Here is a 17,246-nt window from a genome sequence, read left to right as displayed (position 1 = left end):
ATTTATAAGGTTTATTGTGAAAGGTGGGTAGATGTAGAACTTGTGATTCCATCTACCTGCCTTGGGCCTCCACTCGCAGCAACCTCCTCGTGGTGAGGCCTGGGAATCGGTATTATCATCGGTAAAATACTGTAAACTGATGACAATATCGAGCTAATGGCTGCGAACTTCGAATCTATCTCATAAAATAACGTTCTATATTACATCGAACTAGGATTATTTTAGAAATCGATATGAGATTCAGTGTTCTAAAAATGTCTAGAACTTTGAATGTTATAGAAAATTTTTTAGTGGATCTTGTAATGAAGCTTTATAAATGAATAACTTGTATTTTATCATAAATTATTAAACAACAACCCCGTCTTAGTATTTATGAGAAATATGAAATATTAATTATTTTATTTAAATGATTTTAATTATGTTTTATGCGTAAGTTCAGGACAGAACTGCCCTAGACGTGTGGCGCGAGAAAATTTTTGAATTTGTATTTTCATGAACGAAGTTAGAAACTGGTACTTCTGAGAACAGGCATCATTTTTTTTCGTCACGCATTAAATTCGAAGTTTAAAGAACGTAGAATAATACTCTCTAACGGCTGGGAACCAGTAATTACAAGAACATTGTTAAAATCACATTTATTTGCAACGGTTGACACTGTATCTCGTCATGCGTACCCCGTTCAGTACACTTTGGATAGCTCTTACACCGTTATATGGATGGCTTTCGTCTAAATAAAGCACTCGATTTGTAGCTGAAAGAACGTAGATTAATGCCCTGCCACTGACAATAACAATAAACGACCAGAACACTGTTAAAATCGAATTTAATCGCGGAATACCACTAATTTTTTGACCGGTGGCGCCACCCGTGGCGTTTCGCTCAAACTGCTAGCCAAATCATACCGATAGGTAAGTGAAAATTTCTAGTGATGGAAAAATGCGAATATCTCAGTAATTAAGCGCTTAAAATGAACGTCATTAGTCTGAAATTGTTCCTCAGGATGCATGCATGGACCCAATAGTGCAGAACCCCTGAATTAGTCAAATTAGTTATGCCTATATTACCGTAGCCCCTTATGGGGCGGCAACCCTAATTGCAAAAGATTTCGATCGCATTTACATCGCTAAACAGGCATGATTCTTCTTCGTTTTGCATTAGATACAACGTTTAAAGAACGTAGATTACTATTCTCTGACGGCTGGACACCAGTAATTATAAGAACATTGTTAAAATAGCATTTGTTTGCAACGGTTGACACTGTATCTTGTCATGCGAACCCCGTTTAGTTCACTTTGGACAGCTCTTACAACGTTATACGGATAGCTTTCGTCTAGATAAAGCACACGATTTGTAGCTGAAAGAACGTAGATTACTGCTTTGCCATTGACAATAACAATAAACAATCAGAACACTGTCAAAATCTCATTTAATCGTGGAATACCACTATTTTTCGACTGGTGGCGCCACCCGTGGCAAAATGCTGAAACTCCTGGCCAAATCATACCGACAGGTGAGTGAAAATTTCTAGTGATAGAAAAATGCGAATATCTCAGTAAATAGGCGCTTAAAATGGACACAGTTTGTCTCAAATTACTCCTGATGTCCCAGTGCATCGACTCTATACCGTAGCACCCCATAATTGGAAGAATTATTTCTGTTAACACTGCATATGTACTATCAACACTGGTAGAAATAATTCCTCTAATTATGGAGTTCTGCTGCATTCGGTCGACGCATTGAATAGTGGGAAATAATTTAAGACTATCAACGTTAACTTTGAGCGTCTAATTACTGAGATATTCGCATTTTTCCATCACTAGGAATTTTCACTCACCTGTCGGTATGATTTGGCTAGGAGTTTCAGCAATTTGCCACGGGTGGCACCACCGGTCGAAAATATAGGGGTATTCCGCGATTAAATTCGATTTTAACAGTGTTCTGGTCGTTTATTGTTATTGTCAATGGCAGGGCATTAATCTACGTTCTTTCAGCTACAAATCGAGTGCTTTATCTAGACGAAAGCTATCCGTATAACAGTGTAAGAGCTATCCGAAGTGTACTAAACGGGGTACGCATGACGAGATACAGTGTCAACCGTTGCAAATAAAAGCGATTTTAACAATGTTCTTGTAATTACTGGTTTCCAGTAGCTAGAGAGAACTGATCTGCGTTGTTCAAACTTCGAATTAAATGCGTGACGAGTAAAAATGATGCCCGTTCAGCGCTGTAAATTCGATCGAAATCTTTTTGCAATTAGGGTTGCCGTCCCATAAGGGGCTTCAGTAATACATACAGGCATAACTAATTTTACTAATCCAGGGGTTTTGCACTATTGGGTCCATGCAGTAAGTCCTGAGGAACAATTTGAGACTAATGACGTTCATTTCAAGCGCCTAATTACTAAGATATTCGCGTTTTTCAGGAAAGAGGGATCATAAAACTCCCGGAACATACGTAACAGACACCGTGTCCACGAGACAGTGGGGTCATAGAGCCCCCGAAGCATTCGTAAAAGACCCCGTGTGGGTGCGATTATCTCACAAGCAAACTCCTTTCCTTACCTTGCTGACATTTATGCGTTTGAGTGTTGAGCGCGATACAAATATTCAATTTGAACGCCTGAACGTAACGCATGAAATATTACATAATATTTAAATAACAATAACGCTTGTATGAATAACTAATAAAATTGAATTAAGGGGACATTGGTGAAAATATACAATGAAAAGACACGATGAAGATCTATATGTAGTAGAGATTTTCGATTTGTATCACATGTATAGACATAGGCGGAAATAAAATATCACTACCGGTTATCTCGGTTTTGTGTAATAATCGTAAGTTCCGTGTAACTTGATTTGCAATGACTGCGTTAGGCGGTTTTATGGAATTCTTTCAAAAAGGAAAGGTAATTTTCGCCAAATAATATCTTCAGTCGCATTATAACTGATATTCTAACCTGTGGTACAGTGTTATTGATTACTTTCATGTTTAAATATAAAGCGTCAGACTTACTATTCGCAAAAAATTCTTGTTTTGAGTTAAAGGAAATGTTAATATTGAATTATGTGTATTAAATAATAATAGAATAAATAAATATCTTTCTTTATTTTAAACTATTATGTAGATGTATCCGTGAAATTTCTTTCACAGATGTATTCTTAAAATTTATTTTTGACATTTTAGACATTCAGGCCTAAGAAGAAATTTGCTCTTGGAACATTGCGGTATTCTCTCCATAAGCAAGCACAAGCTTCACTTAATTCTGGAATTAATTTAAGGTCTGTTGTAAAATTGCCTCCTGGAGAAGGTCTGAATGATTGGATAGCTGTTCATGGTATTTTCAGATTTCATTAAAGAGAATTTGATCATTTCAATGATAATCCTGTGCAGAGTTCATATTTAGCAGATTTTCATACTTATTACTATAATTTCAGTGGTAGACTTTTTTAACAGAATAAATCTGATATACGGTACCATTTCCGAGTATTGTGATTCTGCGTCTTGTCCAACTATGAGTGGAGGAGCTCGATTTGAATATTTATGGGCAGATGGTGAAAAATATAAGAAGCCTACTGCATTACCAGCACCACAGTATGTTACACTTCTTATGGATTGGATAGAAGCACAAATTAACAATGAATGCATATTTCCAGTTTCAACAGGTATCAAACTTTAAAAATTTGAATGCTGGCTAAATTATTTACTGAACAAATCACTCTTGGAAAATTTCCTTTCAGATGTACCATTTCCAAAAACTTTTGTACCTTTGTGTAGAAAAATCTTGACACGCTTGTTTAGAGTTTTTGTCCATGTCTATATACATCATTTTGATCGTATTGTGGCAATAGGAGCTGTAAGTCTACTATTTCTACATATTCGATCCAGTGAAATATACAAACTTTTCAAGTGATATTCTTTTGTTTCAGGAAGCACATGTAAACACATGTTACAAACACTTTTACTATTTTGTAACAGAATTCGAATTAATAAATACAAAAGAATTGGAACCATTGGCTGAAATGACTGCCAAAGTTTGTAAGGATACATCACCAACACAGACACCATCACATAATCCTAGATAGTCATGAAAATTAACAAAATATAAGTATGGTAACCAAATAAAAGAGAGATAAATTTCTTGATGTAAGTACAAAGATTAAAGCTCTCTTTCCTTAGTATTTTCTTGGAAAGACATGGAAAACTTGGTTACTAAAATTATTCTCATAATATGTTAGGTAAGGATCACATTAAAAGTTTTACCATGTAACGCTTAAATTCATAATCTAATGCTAATACGGATAATGGACTTCCATTACACTAAGAATAATTTTCCTGTTCTGGAATAATAATTTAGTAATGTATGTCTATGTCTTTCTAATTAATCATATTAAATAGCAAGAAGATAATGCATTTATTGCTCATTCGCGAAATGCTATTTATACTTATTTGAAAACTTGAAGAATTGACAACAGTTTTTCTGAAAGTTTTGTCCACATTTTTGTGGAAGTACAGCCAATAAGTTATTAATTTTGTACTTATGTATTTGAAGATTAAATTTTATCTTCACATATTAGAAATGAAATTATAATTTTGTTTATCACATTTTATAAAAAAAATTCGACATTATTTATATCATCATAAAAACATAAGTGTACATATAATTTTTTGTCTTTTCGATGTTTGCGTAATATGTTAATGCATTACATTAATAACTGTAACAATTTTATATGAAATTAAATATACTGAAACAAGAAAAAAAAAAAAAATACTGTATATTATGTGAAAGAGTACAAATATCTGAAGAAATAAAACAGAAGATCTGTTTAAACCATAAAAATTTGTTCACTATGTGTTATTAACTAAATAATAAAAAATAACGAAAATTATTAATAACTTAAAATAAATCTTTAAAATAATTTTACTCTTTAAATATGAGTTTTCTTTCCTTTCCTAGTTATGAATTACGAGATAAATTTTTTGTAGGTAATTTTAGTTTTTTATTTAAGCCTGATAGTACATGTTCGGCAAAAGACTAATCGTCGAACAGATATTAAAATGAAACTACAACGTGCGTTTGAAATATATATGTATGAACTTTCATTACATGTTTCAAACCAGACAATAAATATTATGGATAAATGTTAACAGTAATTAATATTTACGAAAAACAGTTTATGTATTTGTAGTCTCAATTTAATACAAATTTTTTTCACTAAAAATGATGTCGGTGACTCGTTTTAAATTCTATTGAAGGAATTTGTTTAGAGTCGTATTCTGTACATGCCACTTCGAATTACGTTGTAATCGGGCAAGTTCTCAACTGGTCCAATAGCTGCAATTACTGGACACTGATCGTAAATATATTTCATGCCAACGTCATGAATATTCTTGGCCGTTACGCTCTGCAAAAAATTTTTTGTTAATAAAAATTGTATGAGAAATAGTTCATCAAGTATTACTTACATCTATCCTGGCCTCCAGTTCGTGAAGGGGTATACGTCGGTTATAACAGAGTATCTGTCGACCAACGTCTTCGCATATTGCGGTTGTTCCATCTAACTGAAGGAGCATATTTGTTTTAAGAATGTTCTTTGCGCGTTCTACCTCTCTTTCTGTGACGGATATACATAATCTCATCCATTCAGTTTGGATGTTGAATACAAAGTCTTCACATGTCATGGGATCGCATACAAAGTATATACCCCAAAGACCAGTATCCTAAACCAAGAATCAGTTACAAAAGTTCACTTTATAACGATACATATCTATGAGAGTAATATGTACTTTGTAGCAAGTGTTAAAGCTTTGGTAACTATGGCAAAATCCTGCGACTGCACCAGCCTGAGCCAAATGATTTGCACTATTTGTACCTCCTCCCTGGCTGCGGTCCCAGGCTCCCATAAGAGTATTTGCAACCATAAGAGGAATGTTGTCTGCATCAGCCCACCCAGCACCTACAAAAAATGTCCATTAGTCATTAAAATCTATTGAAAGAAATTTAGACGAATAATTCATGTAGTACCTTCTACAGCAATGGCTATGTGTGCAAGAGGAATTGTGTCATCACGAACTCTGATTTCAGAGCCAGTATAACGACAGGGTACATTAAGAAGAGGAATTTCATCATAGAATGGTCCTTTCATTTGACCAAAATATTTCTCAGCCAATTGTACCAGGGCATTGTGGTCTACACCACCGGCACCTGCTAGAACAAATCTAGGAAATAAAGATTTCACATAATTAATGATACAGGTGTAACAGAAATGGTTTATGACAATGTACGATTTATAATTACCTACCTTGGGGGGCCATAGTATTGCCGGACATAATTTACAAGATCATTTCGTGTGATACTTTTAATATTTTTAGTGGGACCTAGAATTGTCCTTCCCAATGGTGTACCTTGGTAAGCACTAGCATGTAAGTGATCAAAAACAACTTCTTGGAGATTTGTTTCAACCTCCTGCATTTCTCGTAAGATGACACCACGTTCCCTTTCAATTTCATTTTCACCAAGCTTTGAATTTTGAATGATATCGCTCAGTATTTCTACAGCTTTTGGTACATCTTGCGACAAACATTTAGCATAAAATACTGTTTGTTCCCTGCTTGTATAAGCATTCAAGTGAGCACCCATGTTTTCAATTTCCAATTCTAAATCAGTTTGCGAACGTTTAGTAGTTCCCTGTTAATAATTCTGACTTCAGTTAAGACTTCTAGAATGTTTTATTAGATCGGGATTTGGGCAGACATTGTGTACCTTAAAAGCCATGTGCTCCATGAAGTGTGCTACACCATTGTTTTCATCAGTTTCAAAGCGACTACCAGCATCAATCCAAAGCCCTACTGTGGCTGTTGGAGCACCGCTGTCTTCACTTGCAATTTTCATACCACAATCCAGAGTTGTAACTCTTGTTGCAGGTTGATTGATAAGCATCTCTTTTATGGATGGTGCTGTAGAACGCCATTGCTTTTGAGTCTGTAAAATAACATGAAAATGAGAAATTAATGTACATTTGTATCACAGTAAAGCTCCCCTTAACGCACGAACGTCGGGTCCGCTTCGGAGTTGTTATGGGGCCAAGTAGATGCTTTATGTGTGTCATAAAATTCGGATCGAGCCGCGGTAGCGTGCCTTTGTATTTTGGCGGCAGCAAAGGTCGTAGAAAAGGACAGCAAGTAAAAACGAAAAGGTGGTTTGAACGTCAAGTCAGCCGAGAAATATTTAAATGCCTGTATGTCACTTTGAGGGATCTTCCAATAGTGGGGATGAAGCAGAAATTTTTAAGGGACCAACTTGGCTGACCGTTTAAGGAGCCATTACTATAATTCGTTTCCTACATGGATTTGGTAGAACTATCTTTTGAAGCTTATGAAACCTGCTTAACTGATTAATCAGTTGTATCTGTCAAGTTTTCAAATTCATAGGCAACGCACCACCGTCTGAAGTAGCCTAAACATATTGAGGTTATGCTAGATTGACACAAGTATTCGAATGTACATCACAGAATTCAGTTCGTTAAGGCCCATTTGTTGTCAGTTAAACAATATTTCATTATTTCTCTTTTGTTTTTACAGCGATACAAAACTTTGTTCTCATTACGTAAGGAGCAAATGGTGTCGGAGAATTTTCTTCTTGATAAAACGATCTCGATTTGAATGTAGATTTCAACGATCCATTGCAAGTTATTTTAATAATAATAAGGGAATGACAAAATAGTACTTTTGTTACCTTAACGAGGCTGGTTTTATTAGTATAAGTCCGCAATGCGGAACTAACTTTAAGCAGACGAGTCGCCATTTTTTCGATTCCTCGCAACTGGCCCGACCTGGCCCGACCTTACGACGAAGATAGGTAGCGGCTACAACTGAACTCAGAAGAGGACACTCCTTGTAATAGGTATATAGTTATAGGTATAAACAATTTTAATTTTTCGATTGATAGCAGGAATTACATGTAAAAATCATAACAGAGTACAGTAAATTTTAATATGATGTAGAATTAATATAGAATTGATACTTTTAAAATGAAATAATCTGAGATAAATTATTATTAACTATAACGTTAATTCGTTACACAATGTTTCTATAGGGAATTTCTTTCATTTTAGGAATATTTATTATTCTGCTATCTGCACCACTGTTAAATTCGAAAATCAGACCGGCATTGTCGTGATCACGTGATTACGGTGTTGTGAACGATATTGTTGTCAATTGTTGTGGAATAGCGATCACTTGCGAAAGATTTACTCAGTATCCTTGGACTGTTAGAGTCGTTTAAATCCTTGAAGTAAATCATATTTCATTTTAAAGGTAATGAAGGCTCATGAGATGGATATCGACAGTTCAATAACCTTAGCACCTCACGAAGTCCGTGATATAATGGCTGCATCTGAAAAAAATGAACTTACTTTGAGGGAAATGATGGATGACAGCAGCGCAACCGGCATGATTTTAAAAGCGAAGGAGCCGTGGAGAGATGTCATGTCTAAACTGTATTATGATTATCTACATAGTATACAAATGAATTTTTCAGAGGCACAGGTTTTTGACACTGTTGCAGATTTCATACAGAATTGCGCAGACACTTTAGACTTAATGAGAGGTATGAACAAAACTGTTGTTAATGGAATAAATATAGTAATTTTCTTGAGGTTTGGTCGTGGGTCTTTTTAAGCAATACTTGTGCTAGGAACAATCTCCCAAACATATCTTCCATTATTGAAAAATGATCTATTACCTGTAGGACTGACAATTGATGGACTCGAGCTAGACATTTTTATATTATTATCTGTCAATACTTTATTTTAATTATTCTTTTAGTTTATACATAAAATCTTTAATTTAATTTTACATGTTTGTGCTAAAGGTATGCAATCAAAAGTGGAAACTTATAAAGTGTCGGAAGAAGAAGTATCTTTAGAGAATGAAAGGAACACATGGAGGCTTGTTTATTGTTTATATCAAAACCGATTGAACAGCGTTAACTTTTCCACTCCAATGGAAGATGATACAAATGAAATTGGTTCTTGCATATCTGAAAAAATTATAATAGAAAATTTATTCAAAACTGAAAGTTATATCAGAGAGTATCAGTTAATAATTGATTGGTTGGAAAAGAATGCATTAGATCAAGCAGACAAGTGTCCATCGACTGAATATTTCACTGATAAAACTCTTGCATGGGAGAACACAGTTCAACAATTGCTTACTTATAAAGACAAAAAGTCAATTCCATTTCGTTCAACTAGACCACTGGTGTCATCTCTTGATCCTGATGCTCCAATTAGAGAAGGTAAACCTCTACACGATTTGGACAGGGAAGATGATGCAAGGCTTGAAAAAAGAATGTTCATAGAGGTAACAGGTTTTTGAATGAAAAATGAAACAAAACAGGAAACGAAAATTAAATAGGGAAGTTTTATAGGGTAATATAACGTACAGAGTGTATTTTATTTAACAGGTACGCTGCGGTCGGCTTACTAAAGCGCAAGCACTGGCTGAACACTGTGGACAGCCTTGGAGGGCTGCTTGTTTACTAGGCTGGATACCTCATCATGATCCTAATTATAAAAATCCATTATCTGACACTAAATTATCCATTGAGGGAAATCCTAATAGAAGTCTTTGGAAATTATGTGCATGGGAACTTTGTCAAGATAAGCGCGTAGGTAATAGTGTTCTCTTCTTCATAGAAGTAATTACATGAAGAAATATCAAGAAGAGGCACCTTTATGTCCAATACTCTACACTTAACTGCTAATTTTTAACTGACAGTAACCATCTATAGGATTTCTCAACTTACATTTAATTATGGAAATAGTAATTTTGTGAAAAAGATTTAAACATCATTGTAAAATGAAATTCATGGACATGAGATTGTGCATAGAGATATTTTTAATTAGTGCTTTTCTATTATAAAATACGAATAGCTTCTCTTAATCAGAATATTTCAATTTAGGTCAGTTTTATCGCGCCATTTATGCCAGTCTTTGTGGAAATGTTCAACAAATGCTGCAGATAGCGTGTTCTTGGCAGGATGCATTGTGGGCTTATATAAAAACTTTACTGGACATTAAAGTCGAAAGAGAGGTGAGAGATCTGGTAATTAAAAGCTTCACGGATATGCCTGAGGATTATTGGAAGAACGAGATATCTCTGGAAGACGTCTTTACAGAGCTCCACGCAGCCAAAAATCCTATTATTCGCTCTCAATCCAATAAGCCAGATCATTTGATTCAAAAATATTTGATACTCGATCAAATACCTAAATTAATGGAGGAAATAGAGAATATGATAGATATGAGGGTCTGTGATCCTCATTTCTTACGGTTTTTAGCTCATCTGATATTCTTTTTCCGACAAATCGGAAAGAATGTAAACGACAAAGTTGGAGATAAAGTATTAATGGCATACGTCGACGTTCTGATCGACATGGATGATCCGATTTTAATCGCTTTCTATACGGCCATGTTGCCTCGGGAGTCCCAAGTCACCACTTACGCAAGCTACTTGGAGAATATAAAGGATTATGAACAGCGTAAGAAATGCCTGACTGCAGCAGAGGACGCGAATTTGAACGTGGAAGCGATAACAAAGTTAGTGGTAGAACGTATACGCTTCAAGAACGTGGACATTGATTCTGCGGACTTGAAAGGCACGATAACCGATGCCGATCTAGAGAAAATTAATGCGTTAGACTGGCTAATATTTTATCAAAGTCAACGGGAAGAAGCGTTATGGCAAACTAATGCTCTTATAAGATACTTTTTAACAAGTGAAAAGATTGATGCTGCACGAAAAGCATTTAACAAGGTATACTAATACGGAGATTCACATTATTTGGGCTGAATTAGTACAATAATATTTAAAATACTATTAGAAACATAAGATTCACAGCCATACAAATTATGTCGAATAATCTAGTTGAATAGATTCTCAGTCTGTCAGTGATCAGTAACTTTTTTTATTTTGAGCATGCTTTATTTGTTAATTTTTGTTTTTGTTTTTTTTGTTAGATTCCAGCAGATTCGATTGAATCTGTCATGTCTGAATATCCAACAATGGATGGCACCATAACGAATCTTACGATTATGAATAATTTATCGAAAAGAGCAGCTTTAGCTATTCGAGAGTACCTTTGTTATAAAACTTATCTTGACGCCCAAGAGGGTTTTGCTGAGTGGTTTTCTCATTATCATCATGGGAAACCCACTCCTTTAAAAGAATTACCTCCATACGCCACTTTCACCGAGAAGGTTGCACATGAACATAAACAAGCACAGTATAATACAGAAATGGAGAGGTGGAAATGCACGATGCAACATCATACCAAGGTTTGTGCAATAAAACTGCAATAAAAAATGAAAGGAATAGTTCATGAAATGAAAAAAAAATATTAACTAATGCTCTCCTTACAGGCAGTTAAACAATTACTTTTCAACGTACTGTTGTTTCCTGATGGTGGTTGGCTCGTTGATTCGAATAATAACGACGACGAATCGTGTACACCGGAAGAAGAAGCGCGAGAACACGAAATGGAAAAGTTACGGCAGCTTTGTATCTCAAAAATTACCCTTCTTCTGCATTCGGTGATGTCCGAAATGAACGAGCACGCCAACTGCATTCAGTTGGCGGATATTCTTGCCTCGGAGCAGTATCAACTTTACAACGTAATTATTTACAATTTGTTTACTAATTGAACCAATGAACACGTTACAAAAGAAAATTAACATTTATATTTGCTTCAGGTGTTCCAGAAGAGTAGGTTACGTGAAATATTTAAGAAAATCTGTGAATCTTCACTTGTTTTAATGGATCAAAAGAAAGATCCTTGGGGTTACCCGAAGTGAACCTTGTAGAGAAATCATAGACGATAATTGAGAAGAGTACCGTGAAAGAAGGTTTGGATTTCTGTGACAACATTATCCGCGGTTACCGCTGGTGGTTTTCACCGATCCGTATCTTCCTGTAATTTAATTGTATATGTAATAATGCGAGTCTGTTGTTCGCGGCTCGAATCGTCGAAAGCATCCTGTACAAAACCGCCACTATTTTTTTCTTTTTTATAAAACCAGTTTATTGTCAACCACAAGAAGTGAATATAAAATTTGATACAATGTTCAATAATTCATAATCATAATATATTATATACTTCATGTTTACTCAGATGCTCCTTTTTACCCAATTATTAATAAACGGTAGCGCCTGTCAAAGCTTGTAGATTAAACGCGTGGAAATATTTGCGGAGAAAGAAAAACTCAGGGGGCAATGAACAAGTACAATTTATCCTGAGACATCGTTCCCATTGGAGAATAATTAATTCATGTCGTGACTCCACGATTTTCTAAGAGCGACCGTTTTACTAAATTTCTTACCATTAGTACATAGTTATCCTTCGGACGTGGATCTGCAAACAACGGATAAACGCGTACAAACACGACTCGTGTGGAATTGAAACGTAACGTCTTCACTTTCCTCAAATGATCCTTGTACGCGTTTAAAGGAAATCATGATAGACGAAGAATAAAGGTATTCGTGATGCGTGGCGTACATTGAAGTTTTACCGAACAGAGCCGCTCTTGGATAATGGTGATGCGGGGTCTTCTTTCCTTGTGATTTCAAAAGGTTCGCAACTTTAAGATACAAGGTGGACATTTTCTTATCGATATAAAATGATTCCAAAATATAAAGAACTGCGATCAGATTAAACGAAGATCATTAAACTTACAATCTGCGGGGTTCTTACGAAAATACGCTTGCAAATAATTTTTACTTTAATTGTAGGACATTATACTGACTCTCCACATTCGTCTTTGAAAGTTTTAAATGTTCACGTACAAGACCCCGGCAACGTTTGCCCGAAGAACGTCTCCGTTCCTAAGAATCTATTTTCCCGAGGATCAATGATTTACTTTTGCCAGCGAGAGCAGTCTTTTTTTTTTTTATATTCTTTTCCCGTTATATTATATATTTATACTTCGTACTGTATCTTCGAGTTTCATTATGTACAGAATATGCGTGTTCGTTTTCTCGTTTCTGTGTGTCCCGGAGAGGATAGATCAACGCTACACAAGTGAACTCGCTTAATTATTTCGCACTGTTACTCTGCGTATAGACTATATATCAAGAAAATTAACGCGGTTTGTGGAACTGCGTTCGTTCCGTTCTTGTGTGAAAACATAAAGAAAACTGCTAACTGGAATTCACGACGTTCACATGCTCTCCTTCGTTCAGTCGATCAATCCATTACGTTCAGTCGATTTCGTCTCGATATCTCGGTTTAAGATCAATTCACGAACACATCATAACCATAGAAAAAAAAACACACTTCAGAATAATTGGAACAGAAATTTTCTACAGAACGTTCGCCGGAATCTGACGTTCTCATTACAGGGATCCTACTTCAATTGGAATTTAACGACTCATCATCGAAAATCATCGAACAAAAATACCATCGGGATATATCTTATTAAGAACTTGGAAAAGCAACTGAAATCTGATTATTTACTCGCTGATTTAGATCTCGACAATTTGTAGTGAAATGTAACTGTTCTAGATTTAACGACAAGGGGATGCATTATGTTTCGCCGGATCTTTCGACTCATTTTAATCCAACTACAATGCTGTGTGATGCTTTTTAATACAGAAGCCTCGCAGCTCGTTGAATCGATGAAATTTAATATGGATGATTCGAATGAAATGATGTCTATAGCACCCGTGACGAGGAGAATAAAAGATTGTTATGAGAAACTGTACGTATATCCGGTTCTAGGGTAGGAGATTCTACTTGTAGCTTCATGAAATAAGTTTCCTTAACATATATCTCATGTACGGTAATACGTATCACGATCGAGATGCACGATCCCATAACGTGGAATCGATTTGGGGGAAGATCGTTGTTCGAGAAACAGAAAGATGGAGAAATGGAAAAAGGACGACATTTGCAACATCATATACACATATACGTGACTCAAAAACGTGCCATGCTGCACCGATCATCGCGTAATTCAAACTCGTATACATCTTTGTATGCAGTTCGGTGGGTTAACGATCCTGCCGAGCGATCGATAGATCCGTGACACGCGCGAGCATACGATCCGACGAGGGGGGTGGAACGTTCCTTTCGGTGACATTCCAATACTCCAAAGTCCGTGTACATGTAACTATTACAACGCTATCCACTTTACCGAAAGTATATTTTACTTTCTCTTTGAAATTAATCAAGTACCATACAGTTGATAGAATAAGTAGAAAGTGGTGGACGTTCGCTGTTCGCGCGTGTCTCGCTCGAGCCAGGAAAACACGAGGAGGATCTTCGACAATTGAGACGCGTGTTGGCTTTACAAGTAACACGAGTACACGATTAATAGAATTACTTTTGTTGATTAACCTAGTCTAACACGTAAACGTTGAAAAAAACGGTTGACAATTGTTTAACCACTCTCGATAATGCTACGATTTTATTTTTTACTTTTCTCTTTCGATCCGCGAGAGCTCGATAAATTTCCCTAAAACTTACACACACCCCTTCCTACATGTGATTTTCTCACACAGACACACTTTCGCTTTCTCCGACCGATACGTTCGTTCCGTAGCGATTCGTTAATTTCTCTTATTCTTTTTTTACTTGTTACCTTCTTTTTTTTGTTTGTTATCGTTTCTTCGGTAATTCACCGACTAACTTTTATTCTCTACGTGGATATTCTAATCGCTAACGGGCGCGCGTTAGCGTGTTCGAAAACGACTTATCTACGAATATTTTGGAAATGGTTCTTCATTGGACTTCTTCCCCTTCGGCTCCTCGCACTCGTGGTCTGATCGTCGCGGGGCTATACTACTTTGCCTCGATTGAATTCGAACCGCCTCGCGAACTGTGACACGAAATTGCAGTCACTTGGAACTGCGGTAGAAACAGTTTCCACAATTAATAACTCTTGCGTAAGTGTCCAGCTCCTTCCCTGGATCTACTTTCCATCTTGTTCCGATCCACATTACTCATGTTAACACGATCTCCAAGAACATGACCAGGCTTAACATCATGTTTGTCCAGCGATGTCTGTTAAAAATATATATTCGACACTTTTAACGCAACTCAGGACGGCCTATCGTAACGAATAAGTACTTATCGTATCGTTTTTGTACATGGTTTCACTTTCGGGAGTTTCTGTCCGCCATATCGACATCGCTGGAGCTCAATTGTCGATTCTTTTTTTTTCGACCCTTTAGCCACACACTTTGATTCTGACATTCCGTTACATCGACGAATGCTGTATAAAAAACGTTCGGTTCGTTTCTCAAGTCTGTTTGACCGTGTTTCAGCCGTTCGTTTCACGCAAAAGACCACCAGATGGATACTGATTATAGGGCAACAGGTATCGAAAGATCAAGTTCATCAGAACGTCGATCTAGTGAAATGGTCTGGCTCAGAGGGTAAATAAAGCGCGAAACGGGGAAGATAATCCACGGGCCTCCACGAGTGCAAAGAGCAGAAGCACCAATACAATTAACTCCACATTGTTTTCTCTCTCTCCCGCTTCCCCTACGCCGTATTCTTGAAGTGTGAAAATATATTCTACCACGAGGACAAGATTCAGAAAGATATACCAGTTTTAAAAGTCTCCGAGTATCTTCTACGGTATATCGTTGAAACGAGAAGACCATTCGTCGGTTACATGCATATTGACAGTGTTATTACAAATCCGTTCGAATTGATCGGCACACACCCTTTAAAAACATCGTTCCGTTCGTTCGCATCCCAGACTAACCCTCACAGGTGCCTGGATCCATAGGGACACGACTTTTTGAAAGCTCCATCGAACACGTCAACCTATGAATCGTATTTAAGCTAGGAGTTCGTCGCATTAAGTTATATAAAAGAGTGGGTCCTCTTGAATGGATTGATAAAATAATGTTTAAAAGGTAAAAGGTATTAGGGGATTCCAAACGGACCCAAGCACCGCTACTGTACGAACATTAACAGTGGAACTAGTGAAGATAAACGCATTTTCATTTCGATCGGTCGATAAACGTGACAAACTATTGAAAATTTATAAATTGACCGATTTCTTCAGAAAGTTGCAACGGATCTGAGATACGTAACATTTTAATCATCGTTATAAGAATGTACTGACCAGTCATTTTGACTTGTTTAGCAGTTCCAGTGTTAAAAACGTCCACCTCCCGAGGGTTAATCATCGTACACAGAGATTTCACGTTCTCTGTTTTTCATACAACAACCCTGCGCGGTTCTCTCCACTCGCAACGATAAAAAAATTCGTCCGTCTACGAACGATACACGACAAACCGTCGCCCGTCTCGTTGGATTTCCCCGAAGTACACCCTCGGACGGCCTTTCGGGGGAGTCGGTGAAATCAGAAACACGTACGCCGATCTCGAGGACGCGCGACACACCCCGGTTAAAATGATACTGTTACCGCATAAATCGGATCCGAAAGGGTCCTCGTTGCTGTTCGCATCGAACCGAGACCACCGAACGTTCCGTGTCCGAGGCTTAAACGTTAGGGATATGTTCGACAGGGATATGTCTGTATCAACGACGACGAAAATTATATGAATGGAAAAAAGGTAAAGGTATATACTCGAGACGATCGTAGCTCCGATTCTCAACGTTGACGGCGCTCGGTAGCCTCTGGAAGCCTCGAACGAGATCGACCGGTGAAATCTGTAGCGGAGACGGGCTCTCGTCTGTTACTCTTATCTAAAAGTAAAAGTTCCGACGTACATATGTACCTAACATTTTTGAGCGGATACAACTTATCTAAGCAACCTCAATCAATACGAGTCGAGTCGACAGACTTTTTTCCGATAACATCTTATAAAAAATCTGGCAATACTGTGCTCAAGGAGGATCGTTCTTACGTGGATATTTAGACAGACTTTCTCTCTTTTTCTCTCTCTCTCTCTCTCTCTCCTCGCTCCTCGTGTCTATCCGTACGTTCCACTGCAGTTCCGCGCGAGAAATCGGGCGTGTATTATACACGGAAGAAAAGTTACACGAGCAGACGACTGTCTGGACCTTACCTACGATACGAGACACAAAATTATTGTAAAACTTCTTTAATCCGCCTAAAGTGTGGCTAACGATTCGAAAGTCACGCTCGACAATTGCGCGCCGTGAGGAGGAGTTTCTGGAGGCCGATCTCGATCGGCTCGATCGTCTCGTCTCTCCCTTCCTTTTTCTTCTGTTAAATTACACGTCGATATAGGGAAAAGAAAGAATC

General features: G+C 37.0%; 3 protein-coding genes across 3 annotated transcripts; 2 read left to right on the top strand and 1 right to left on the bottom strand.

Annotated features, from left to right (window-relative positions):
• The first annotated feature begins 2,863 nt into the window (after positions 1–2,863).
• LOC107188957 (MOB kinase activator-like 3) lies at positions 2,864–4,085 on the top strand. The gene is made up of 5 exons (XM_015577360.1): positions 2,864–2,908; positions 3,187–3,337; positions 3,438–3,665; positions 3,741–3,856; positions 3,930–4,085. The coding sequence occupies exons 1-5, from the start codon at positions 2,864–2,866 to the stop codon at positions 4,083–4,085; spliced, it is 696 nt and encodes a 231-aa protein (XP_015432846.1).
• Positions 4,086–5,002: 917 nt separating this feature from the next.
• LOC107189021 (mitochondrial-processing peptidase subunit beta) lies at positions 5,003–7,855 on the bottom strand. Its single transcript, XM_015577450.1, has 7 exons — positions 7,736–7,855; positions 6,764–6,982; positions 6,303–6,688; positions 6,026–6,219; positions 5,788–5,957; positions 5,467–5,721; positions 5,003–5,405 (listed from the first exon to the last, which is right to left on the bottom strand). Exons 1-7 carry the CDS (start codon positions 7,802–7,804, stop codon positions 5,265–5,267), a joined length of 1,434 nt encoding a protein of 477 aa, XP_015432936.1. The 5' UTR covers positions 7,805–7,855; the 3' UTR covers positions 5,003–5,264.
• Positions 7,856–8,200: 345 nt separating this feature from the next.
• On the top strand, positions 8,201–12,087 carry LOC107189032 (nuclear pore complex protein Nup107). The gene is made up of 7 exons (XM_015577465.1): positions 8,201–8,608; positions 8,873–9,363; positions 9,467–9,674; positions 9,965–10,818; positions 11,022–11,339; positions 11,424–11,675; positions 11,754–12,087. Exons 1-7 carry the CDS (start codon positions 8,320–8,322, stop codon positions 11,853–11,855), a joined length of 2,514 nt encoding a protein of 837 aa, XP_015432951.1. The 5' UTR covers positions 8,201–8,319; the 3' UTR covers positions 11,856–12,087.
• Positions 12,088–17,246: the final 5,159 nt, after the last annotated feature.

Source organism: Dufourea novaeangliae, unplaced genomic scaffold (genome assembly GCF_001272555.1).
Source record: "Dufourea novaeangliae isolate 0120121106 unplaced genomic scaffold, ASM127255v1 scaffold125, whole genome shotgun sequence".
In the NCBI taxonomy this organism is placed as follows: Eukaryota; Metazoa; Arthropoda; class Insecta; order Hymenoptera; family Halictidae; genus Dufourea; species Dufourea novaeangliae.
Note: the sequence above shows the minus strand (reverse complement) of the source record. Positions and strands in the feature narration are given on the sequence as shown.

Bases quoted from the DNA above. Each gene is read 5' to 3' on its own strand.
- LOC107189021 (XM_015577450.1), bottom strand. From the start codon at position 7,804: ATGGCGACTCGTCTGCTTAAAGTTAGTTCCGCATTGCGGACTTATACT. The intron at 6,983-7,735 runs GTAACAAAAGTA...GTTATTTTACAG, and splicing joins ATAAAACCAGCCTCGTTAAG to ACTCAAAAGCAATGGCGTTC. The intron at 5,722-5,787 runs GTACATATTACT...TTCTTGGTTTAG, and splicing joins GCTTTAACACTTGCTACAAA to GATACTGGTCTTTGGGGTAT.
- LOC107189032 (XM_015577465.1), top strand. From the start codon at position 8,320: ATGAAGGCTCATGAGATGGATATCGACAGTTCAATAACCTTAGCACCT. The intron at 9,675-9,964 runs GTAATAGTGTTC...ATTTCAATTTAG, and splicing joins TTGTCAAGATAAGCGCGTAG to GTCAGTTTTATCGCGCCATT. The intron at 10,819-11,021 runs GTATACTAATAC...TTTTTTTGTTAG, and splicing joins CACGAAAAGCATTTAACAAG to ATTCCAGCAGATTCGATTGA.
- LOC107188957 (XM_015577360.1), top strand. From the start codon at position 2,864: ATGACTGCGTTAGGCGGTTTTATGGAATTCTTTCAAAAAGGAAAG. The intron at 2,909-3,186 runs GTAATTTTCGCC...TTGACATTTTAG, and splicing joins AATTCTTTCAAAAAGGAAAG to ACATTCAGGCCTAAGAAGAA. The intron at 3,666-3,740 runs GTATCAAACTTT...ATTTCCTTTCAG, and splicing joins CATATTTCCAGTTTCAACAG to ATGTACCATTTCCAAAAACT.